This window comes from Salvelinus sp. IW2-2015, unplaced genomic scaffold (genome assembly GCF_002910315.2).
Source record: "Salvelinus sp. IW2-2015 unplaced genomic scaffold, ASM291031v2 Un_scaffold542, whole genome shotgun sequence".
NCBI lineage: Eukaryota > Metazoa > Chordata > Actinopteri > Salmoniformes > Salmonidae > Salvelinus > Salvelinus sp. IW2-2015.
The window spans coordinates 18,501-28,720 of record NW_019942570.1 but is presented as its reverse complement, the minus strand read 5'-3'; the positions used below and the strand labels follow the sequence as shown (position 1 = coordinate 28,720).

Sequence of the window (10,220 nt, the reverse complement as noted above, 5' to 3'; positions counted from 1 at the left end):
AATGGTTTCCAGTCGCCGTGAAGCTTTCATTTGAGTTTGGATGAAATGATTGAATAACATGTTGTGTACATTTATTTTGCAATGCTTGTGCACACGGACACGGGGCATTTGTGGTCAGCATATAATAATCTAGCTACGTTTCTTAATTTGTCAGAAATTCATTTTCATTGCAGTTAAAGCATACTGTACTCTAGCTACGCGAACATTAGCCTTGCTGGCTCGCTAGCTAATGTTATCTGTATGATCTGTAGAATATTATTTTGAATCAGAAATTCCATTTCATTGCTAGTTATAGCCTAATGTTTACTAAGCCTAGCTAATATTGAACCTTAGTTGGTTAGCTTGCACCTGCATATTCATACTACAGCTATGACCATCAGTTCATATTTGTAGTAGTATTAGTCAGGATTATTCCGGTTCATTGTTTAGGCTGGCTTAGCTACAAGTCCAAACAAAAGCTCCACTTCTCCAGGTGATTAACAAAAGACCCATCAAAGTTAGCCAGGTGTGTCTGGAGGCTGATTACGGCCATCTACTGTCATTCACTGTGTACAAGATCTTAGACAATAGGCGGACCATCCACTTAGCCTAGATGTGGCGCTGGGGTGAATTATAGCATTTATTTTCCACATCACCCATCAATTTAGACAAGTGTGTCCGGAAGCGTCAATCTAATAATTATCGGGGAAAACTTTCTGTTTTGATATGCAACTATGCAATATGCAGTAACCATTTCACTGTCCTGTTTACACCTTTCTGATCCTTGTGGCATGTGACAAATAAACGTTAGATGTATTTGATATAACGTGTTGTTTACCAGAGGACGGTAATGTGGAAGGAACAACATGACCTGCACCAAATTTCAGATTAGGATATAGGCCAAGGACGAGAGAAAGTCTATTTTTACCTGGAGTTTGTTCTTATTTCTGAGGCTACTACTTTAGTCTTTGAAAACCTTGGTCATACTACACTACTCCACTTCTGTTTAGCACATTGACCTCACGTGAACCTTAAAGAGATGGGTGGGGCTAGCGGTTAAGAGGGTATGAACGATGCTGAATGGGTGTAGACAAAGAGCGAGCTCTCCAGTAGGTTTACCCCAAAAGCATTCAAGGGCCATTTTCTCAAAGTTGTGGTTACAAGTTTATCAAATTTTCAAAGCCAGAATTACTTTCCCATTGTTTCCTTCAAATGCGTGTCTGATAACCATTTTCTTAGCTCTGATCTCTACTTTTTTCAATGTAAAAAAAAATAAACATATAAAAAATCCAATTTTTCTTACATAGAATCGAATTCAGATGGTGGGTTCACTTGTGCATATTATCAAGGCCATTTTTTAGAAAACCCCTGAGTCCTAACTTCTCGGCACTACGAAAACCAGAAAAAATTGCCTTCGACATAGCACGAGTTGTGTTAGGAGTAACACATGTGAGACTGACATGTAGAATAATACCAAAGTTCAGACACAGATTCATGGATTTAGGAATCAATAGAAAACGGCATGTGTGCAGAAAATTCATTAATCTTGAGAGTTATTTTTTTTTTTTTTTTTTTTTTTTTTTTTTTTTTTTTTTTTTTTTTTTTTTATTTTTTTTTTTTTTTTTTAATGTTAACTAACCTCGCTGGAGACAAAAGACAGATTTCTCTCTCCTTAGAGAACAATATTATACATCTGGTCACCAAGCTGTTGCTGTGGTGCACGTCGCTGTGAGTTATGGAACGTCTATAAAAAAGCAAGCTTGCTGTCCAAGGCAGCTCGAGCATCTTCAGTCTTCACTGTTGAAACTATAGCATTATGGATAAGCTGGCACCCGTATCCTTGTTACAATAATTCTTCCAGAGAGATCCTCCAAGTTCTTTCTACCCAATCAAGACCACATAAAAGGCCACAAAAAAAATGTTTTGTTTTGAGCATTTTGGTTCAAGTACTTCTGTAGCCCTATATTTTCAGGGGCCATTAATCCAACAACAAGACGAAAATTTTTGGAGCCAGCTAAATCTTAGGGTCCCCACCTACTCAGAACGTTGTGGACGGAATAAAAAAGCGGATCACTCAACATAGTCTGGGCACTGTTTAAGAATCTCTGTTCATACAAGGGCCAACTGCCACTGGCGTAGCACACCCCTCCCCGTAGCCCCCGCAGGCTTGGGGCCCAAAACTTTGGCGGGCTCCCAGGAGGTTTGGGCCCTCAGATAGCATATGAACATGTCATAGGACATAGACATAGAAATTATAATTTTGGGGGAAATTACAGGAAATTAGCTTTCAAAACTGAACCTTTTCTATCAGCATCATTAAAATAATAAGAACCTTTATTTAGCTTCTAAAATGGCCTTTTTCGATAAAGAAAGAATCTCAAAACTGGTTTGAAAAGAAAAAATAAAGAAGCATCAAATCAAAATACACCATATATACAAAAAGTATGTGGGGACCACCCCTTCAAATTAGTTGCGATACTGCTATTTCAGCCACACCCCTTGTTGACAGGTGTATAAAATGCGGAGCACACAGCGTGGCAATTCATCCATAGACAAACATTGGCAGAAGAATGGCCTTTAGAGCTCCAGTGACTTTTCAATGTGGCACGTCAAAGGATGCCAACCTTTCAACAAGTCAGTTTTTGCCCAAATTTTTCTGCCCTGCTAGAGCTTCCCGGTCAACTGTAAGTGCTGTTTATTGTGAAGTGGAAACCGTCTAGGAGAAAACAACAGCTCAGCCGCGAAAGTTTGGTAGGTCCACAACAAGCTCAAGAACGGAACCGCTTAGTGCTGAAGTGCGTAGCGCCGTAAAAATTGTCTGTCCTCAGTGGCAACATCACTACCCGAGGTTTGGAAGTAACGTCAGTACAAGTACTGTTCGTCGGGAGCGTTATGAAAGGTTTCCATGTCGCCAAAGCAGCCCACACAAGCCTAAGATTCACCATGTGCCAATGCCAAGCGTCGGCTGAGTGGTGATTAAGCTAGCCGCCATTGGACTCTGAAGCAGTGGAAACGCAATTCTATAGAGTGATAAATCACGCTTCACCATCTGCAGACCGACGGGCGAATCTGAGTTTGGTGGATGCCAGGAGGCGGCTACCTACCCCAATGCATAGTGCCCAACTCGTTAAAGTTTGCGTTCTACCGAAGAGCCATCAGGCAGGCGGCACCATAATTGCGTCTGGGGCTGTGTGTTTCATAGGTATAGCGGGTAACGGGCTCCATCTTAGTGTCAATTCCTCAGTGAAGGCAAATCTAATGGCTACAGCATACAATACAGTCTAGACAATTCTTTGCTCCAACTTTGGGCAACAGTTTGACAAAGGCCCTTTCCTGTTTTAGCATGACAAATGTAAAAGCGAGATCCATACAGAAATGGTTTTGTCGAGATCAGTGTGGAAGAACTTGACTGGCCTGCAACACAGCCCTGGACCTCAACCCCATCGAACACTTTAGGATTGAATTGGACGCCGGCTGCGAGCCCAGGCCTACAACCCTTTCCCAACCAAAAATTTTCTTTCCCCTTTGTGGCTGAATGAATCAAATTGCCGCAGCAATGTTCCAACATCTGTGGAAAGGCCTTCCCAGAAGGGTAGAGTGCTGCTTATAGCGCAAAGGGGGGGGGGCAACTCCCCATGGTTAATGCCCATGATAATGGAATGAGATAGTCAAATGAGCCAAGGTGTCCACATACTTTTGTAGTGTATGTGTAGCTTTACATAAGAGAGTTAGGTCTGGACAATGAACAATTGTGACGCTAGAGTGAACGTTTTGGGTGTTTGCAAGTCTCCAACATATGGGGCGACAGCTCGAGAGGGATCCACATAGCTTGAGTAGAGAGGGTTTATAAACAGGGAGATGAGCAGGTCCTCTGGTGGCAGGCAGGCAACACAGTTCACTCTCCATTTCGAGCCGTCTCACCGGCACCTCGCAGTCCCCGCCGTCTGTCTGTCTGACTTCTCCATGGTCATTGACTGTCTTGTACGGATTGACAGCACGCCACAAACACTTCGGGGAATCCTCAGACTGAGCCGATGGTTTCCTCACCTGCCCAGCTCGCCATACTTTGCAGTCCTCCTCATGGGTCAGGAGACAACCCAAAATAGTGGTGAATTTCAAATCAAAAAACCTAAGCTTTGAGCTGATTTGCTATCAAATTCACAAGGCAGAAAAACGCAGACTTAAGGTAACGCCACCCAAAACATATTTTGGTTTTGATGTTCCGATTAGCATTATATGATTCAAAAATGCCATCATACGGGATGATTTTCTGTATTTAGAAAGATAAAAATCTTGAAAAACTTGATTCAGGACATGCAAAACATTTGGGGACTATGTCATCAATGGACTAAAGTTGTCTGGGTGTACGCCCCCTGATCACTGAAGCGAGAGCTTTTTATTCTCTCGATGTTGCGTTAGGTCGGAGTGTGGACTAGGGTGGTTATCTAGGTGAATAATATATTATATATGTTGGCCTGTATAGCTTACACCCAACTCCAGAGCAGCTGTTTATCGTTTTCTCTGATGCTGTGGGATCATATTTAGGCAGCCATTTCCCCATTGTGCTTTGTGGGATTCTTGTCTAGGTATAGTGCATGCGAGCTACTACAGAGCGTCGTTTCGCTTTTGCGCTTTATTGTTTCTTTTGAGTTTCAATACCTTTTGTGAGCCCCAGCGAAACTGAAGCTATGCCACTGCCTACTTGCCTATGCACACAACTTATTTATTTTTATGATCTGCATGTTGGATGCCATTTTCACCATAACTAATACTGCAATCTCTAATCTTCAGTATATAACTAAGCTGCAAGTGCAACCATGACGACGCTAACAATATGAGCGCGATATGTACTAAAAGTCTCACGTTCACTTGGAAATATTGGAATCAAATACGTTTTTATGAATAGGCTTTTTTTGCCGCCCACAAAATTGCCATCTCACGTGGCAAGAAGCCTCAGCTGCAGTCCCTGCGTCAAATCCAGGCTGTTCATCCGAGCTGTGATTGGGAGCCATAGGGGGCACAATTGGCCCAGCTTGTCGGGTTTGGCTGGGTCAGGCTGTCATTGTAATAAGAATTGTTCTTAAAACTGCTTGCCTGGTTTAAAAAAATATGCACAGATGCCAGACACCGCTCTCATACCTTATCGTGTTTGAGTACACGCTCTACATTCGTTTTTTCCTACTTTGAAAAGTTCTGATGTAGACTAGAATTTGGGTTTATAATCTATAACACATATTTTGCAGGAATTATAATTTAAACCTGTTTTCTTTTTAAATTCTTCACACATACCAGTCACAAGGTCTAGGGCCTACACAGTAACAATATATGTTCCTTAAATTTCTCAGAAACAATTTCCAGCTTAATGCAGCATGGTCGAAAGTCGTCCTTTAATGCGGACCCGTCAGGGTAATTCTGTTGCTATGGTGATCATTCCTAACCAGTGCTTATCATCTGGTTCAGATCACATAGCAGACAGAGTTTGACAGCTTTCGATCATTAGGCTCAGCCTAAGAACCAGCACGGCTTACAGAGAGAGGAGGATCTGAGTCACAATACCAAGCACTCACCACCAACACCCTAAGGAGAGTGGCCCTATAAGAAGGGGGAGGTGAAGGCACATAGAGGGGAGATGGCCACCAGGACCAAGAGAGAAAGACGGACAGCAGGGGTGTTAGAGCTGGACCACCAGAGGAGAAGCAAGGGGCGTGGATCGAGGGAAGCCCATTGCCTCCACCCCTCCACACCCTTTAAAAAAAGCCTGGTGGAAGGCCCCTCGCCATTCATACGAGCGCTTTTCCTAGTGTACGGGTACCGTGGTGACCCACAGCGCCAATACCACACTATTTATGCGAAGGCGAGCCCTCCAATTACTGCAAAGTCCCCCAGCCACCTCCTTCGGCTCACAATTAATTGTGTCAAGCCTCTGAAATAGTTAGCCCTCCAAGTGGACCTAATCTCACCTCCGTTGCTTCAGTCTTCTCAAAATTTGACAATGGCTGGATCTAGCCCTTACAGGATGCCGACTCATTACTACCGACAGAAGAAATATGGATCGCAGCCAGTCGTTTAACACAGCTCTGAGGTACTTGATATTTAAATTATATCTGGTTGTAGTCCTACCTTATTAATTTTTTATTCACTTTATAAACAAAAGATTTACATTATATTTATCTGTATTTCAATCCCCACCCGCGTCTAGTTAACAATAAATTGCCAAACATTTTTAAATCAAGTGTTGAAAACTTGAAATTAAAACTGCCAAGAAAACTTATGGCAGCAGGACAGCCTTTCCCCCAGGTGTTTGACCTCCATTAACAATGTAATGTTGTTACAAAAATGCCATGGCCTATAATGTACATACATATTTAGATACAGTTCTTGACATCTCAAATTTGCGCTATTGGTATTGTTATATATATGTGAATTCTCTGTGCATCTCAACAATGCTTCCTCCGTGCCTGCTACTTGATGAGGTCCATCTAGGTGGTAGTTTAAAACAGAATGTTTGGGAGAAGGTTGTTCAAAGCAACTTATTTACAAAGCTCATGTTCACTTTGAAATCCACCAAGAAGCAACCTCAGTGATATACTAAAAAAAAAGCAGATTCAATTCGGTAGCCCAGCAAACTTTGATTAGCAACCAGAAAAAGCTTGACTTTCTGGTTCATTGAAAGGTTTCACTTGTGTATTACTTTTTTATTTTTATTCAACCAATCTACACAACCTACTCACATCAAATCTTCCAATAAAATTTCAACAATATTAAAAATGTTTTAGAAAAAAAAATCTAAATTAATAAAATGTAAACTGTAGCATTACACTTGTAAAACCAGAAACACTGGGCCAAGCCACTGCCCAATCACAGCTGGTGTTATGCAGCCTGGACTCGAACCAGAGTGTCTGTGTGACACCTCAAGCCAGATGCAGTGCCTTAGACCACAGCGCCAGGGGGCGAAAATCTGATATCAACCTTGGAGGGACAATTACAGACATTTTCTCAGAGCCAATTCCTGAGGGGGCACCAAAAGTAGTGCTGAAACACATAGACTATGTTGTAATAGTGTAAATGTATTATTTGAGGTGCCTAATCACTACTACTGGATAATTGTTTAGGGTACGAGTAGTTAACTGTAAGTGTCCCAACTTGTTTAAATCATTATAATACTACTAATTTAATAATAGTTATAGCAATGTTCCTATCGTGCAGTGTTCCTCTCGCTTGAAACGTCAACACTCTTTTTGCAAGAGGTTTAGGGTTCTATAAATTGTTGGGGTGTGGCTGATATTGCGTTTCTGTATGTCATCACGCAGGTAACTGGACCATGCTGTGCCCACTGTCCCTATACTGTTGCTGCTGGCAACAAAGGGTGACACTGGTTCCTGCCGTGGCTGTGACACTTCACTCTGAAGGTCTCTCTCCTTGGCTCTTTCCCTTTCACCACCCTCCACTGACTCATCTGTCTCCTAAGAAAGAAATAAGGTGTTTGCTGTACTCTAACTACCGGTACCCAAAACTACCACAATGAATCACAACAGCAATACCATTTGCCTTAAAACAAACTTAGTTTAGTCCCAGTTTAGGGTTGAGAGCTGGAGTATCCATGGCATTTTCCAATTATGTCCCTATTTTACAAGTAAAAAAAAATGGAGAACCTTCATAAAAAAATGTTGCCAAACAAAGACTCAACAAACTTACTTGAGACTCCCGTGTCTCTGCCAGTCTGTCCCTGCCAGTCTGTCCTGCTATCTGTCCACAGCTCTGCTGTCTGGTTGCCATCTGTTGCCTGCTCTGCCTAATGACATCATTGTATAAACATTGTGCCATTAGCATTTCACTTCTTTCTTATGAACTTTATCAATGGTCTTTTGAGATATTAGGCACTTAAGAGTTCTTTACTTTGCGTTTTGGTGTCCTGAAAAATACTCTGATGTCCGTCTTTTTTTCTGACATTTTTCTACCTGGCTGGCTGGCTGGCTGGCTGGACCGTCTAGCTGCACACACCACACCATTACACAAACCATGCTGCACGTTTTGAAATTTTAACCTAGTTTGTTTCATATTGGCAGGCTTCCAACAATAGCTGAATTTGCAAAGCTAGCGGCACCAATTCCCGTTTCTGTGGTGTTTGGCCACTTACAGCTTGCATGCTAATCTTGGAATAAACTCACGTAGCAAATTATTCGCGGTGTGCGTTAGACGCCACATAAATGGTGTGTGTTAAGGCACTGCTTACAAATATCATTGAGTTACACAGCTACTTTAGCTGTACTTTATCTACAGCTTTAAAGTGTTTGTATTAAACAGCTTCTATTCAAACATGAGGCAGAAAGCTCTTACTTTTTCTCCATTGTGTCAGCAAGCTCCTTCTGGTTCAATTTCCTCGGGACGTCCATGTTCACAATAGGTACTGAACACTCGAACACACACAGCACACACACACATCACACACACACACCACACACACACACACACAACACACACACGACACACACACACACACACACACACACACAACACACACACACACACACAACACAGGTAATGTTGTGTTTGTTTAATATTGCTTTAGGACTATGTAAATGGAAAAAGGATTAGCCTATGGATTATGAAAACATCAAAATAAATGAGAAAATGGGAGAGGAGAAATGACTAGAGACAGTGTTGTTTAACTCACTGACCATGACCCAGGAGTTATTCTTACCTTCGTTCAGTAGAAAAGTCTCCCTGTTTAAAATATATAGGAGGTTCCATAGACCGGTCACTCTTCATAGACACACAGCTGGGTACAGAGGAGGCTGGTCCCTTCTGCTTGATTGGGCTTCAACACAACAGAGACAAACATTACATCTCTCTGAGCTCAGATGGTGAAACATAAGAAGAGTTTAATCCCAAAATGCAATATATCTATTTTCAGAAATGTTTGTAAATTAGCTTTAATTGTTTAAATACATTATTAAACCCCTTCAAGGCTACATAACGGCCTCTAAAGTTTGTAATTTCCACTTAAAAATGTTGCCCTAATGAAATCAACACGTACAAAAAATGTCCCCTTAATTATAATCCACATAATAATTGCTGTTGCTGCAGGATTATGACAAACTGGGTCAAATTAAGATGTCATCTGTGTGACAAACTGGGTGTCACGCTCGTCGAAATGACAGGACCAAGGTGCAGCGTGGGTGAGCGTACATTTTTCCTTTATTATGCAAATGTCGSCAACAAAACAATAATACCACAAAAACGACCGTGAAGCTACGTAAGGCTATACGTGCACAAACTAAGATAACTACCCACAACCACCAAAAGGAAAAAAGGCTGCCTAAGTATGATTCCCAATCAGAGACAACGATAGACAGCTGTCCCTGATTGAGAACCATACCCGGCCAAAACATAGAAACCAACAACATAGAATGCCCACCCCAAATCACACCCTGACCTAACCAAATAGAGAAATAAAACGGCTCTCTAAGGTCAGGGCATTCCAACTAAACAATGGATATATAGCATTTTGCAACAAAAAAAAACATTTTCAATCAATTCTAAAATCTAGAACAGTTATTTTGAGCAATAAATTCTGATGAAAAAACACAAATGTGAAAAAAATGTGTATATAACGTTTTGAAATATGAATTCTTAAACAAAATTGTCATCTCACCTCTTAGCTTTGGTGTCATGTTCCCCGAGAGATGCATTTTAGAGGCAGGGCCACCCTCTCTCTCTCCCCAGAGAGACTCATTTTAGAGGCAGGGCACCTTCCTCCCTCTCTCCAGAGAGACTCATTTTAGAGGCATGGCCCCTCTCCCCTCTGAGAGACTCATTTTAGAGCACTGACACCTAAACAGAGACCCAGCATGTTGCTTTGTGTTAACACAGTGACAACTAATTCTTGAATGTCATTGTTCTCTTTTATTCATTATCTCTTAGAAATGAAACATTTACTAACAGACACATACAAACAGCCTCAGTGATTTAATGCAATTACTTTTTATAGCCCAATGACTACTCAAAACCCACCCACAAGGCCTGAAAACGAGTCCAAAAAAATAGCCCCTGATAGGCTTTCATCTTAGTTCCGATAGCCTACTGTAGCCTAGATAAGATGTAGGCAAGATGTAACTGAACGATTTAGCAGCTGGCTTAGTTCAAATTGTCAGATTAATTTATTTAACATGAATAGCAAGGCGATTTCAAGGTAAAACGTGGTTATGTTGCAGAGTAGCCTTGGGCTCCTGAGTGGTGAG

General features: G+C 41.6%; 1 protein-coding gene and 1 long non-coding RNA gene across 2 annotated transcripts in view; both read right to left on the bottom strand.

Moving 5' to 3' along the window:
• The window catches only part of LOC139023936 (ribonuclease inhibitor-like), an 18,806-nt gene extending 14,764 nt beyond the window's left edge, over positions 1 to 4,042 (bottom strand). The window contains exon 1 of the mRNA XM_070438175.1: positions 4,027 to 4,042. Coding sequence (XP_070294276.1) covers positions 4,027 to 4,042 — 16 coding nt within the window. The remainder of the gene's footprint in view (positions 1 to 4,026) is intronic.
• A 4,644-nt stretch (positions 4,043 to 8,686) lies between these two features.
• LOC139023937 (uncharacterized) overlaps positions 8,687 to 10,220 on the bottom strand; it is an 8,289-nt gene continuing 6,755 nt past the window's right edge. The window contains exons 2-3 of the long non-coding RNA XR_011475167.1: positions 9,635 to 9,813; positions 8,687 to 8,797 (exon numbers count right to left, since the gene is read on the bottom strand). This is a non-coding gene — a long non-coding RNA (uncharacterized lncRNA). The remainder of the gene's footprint in view (positions 8,798 to 9,634; positions 9,814 to 10,220) is intronic.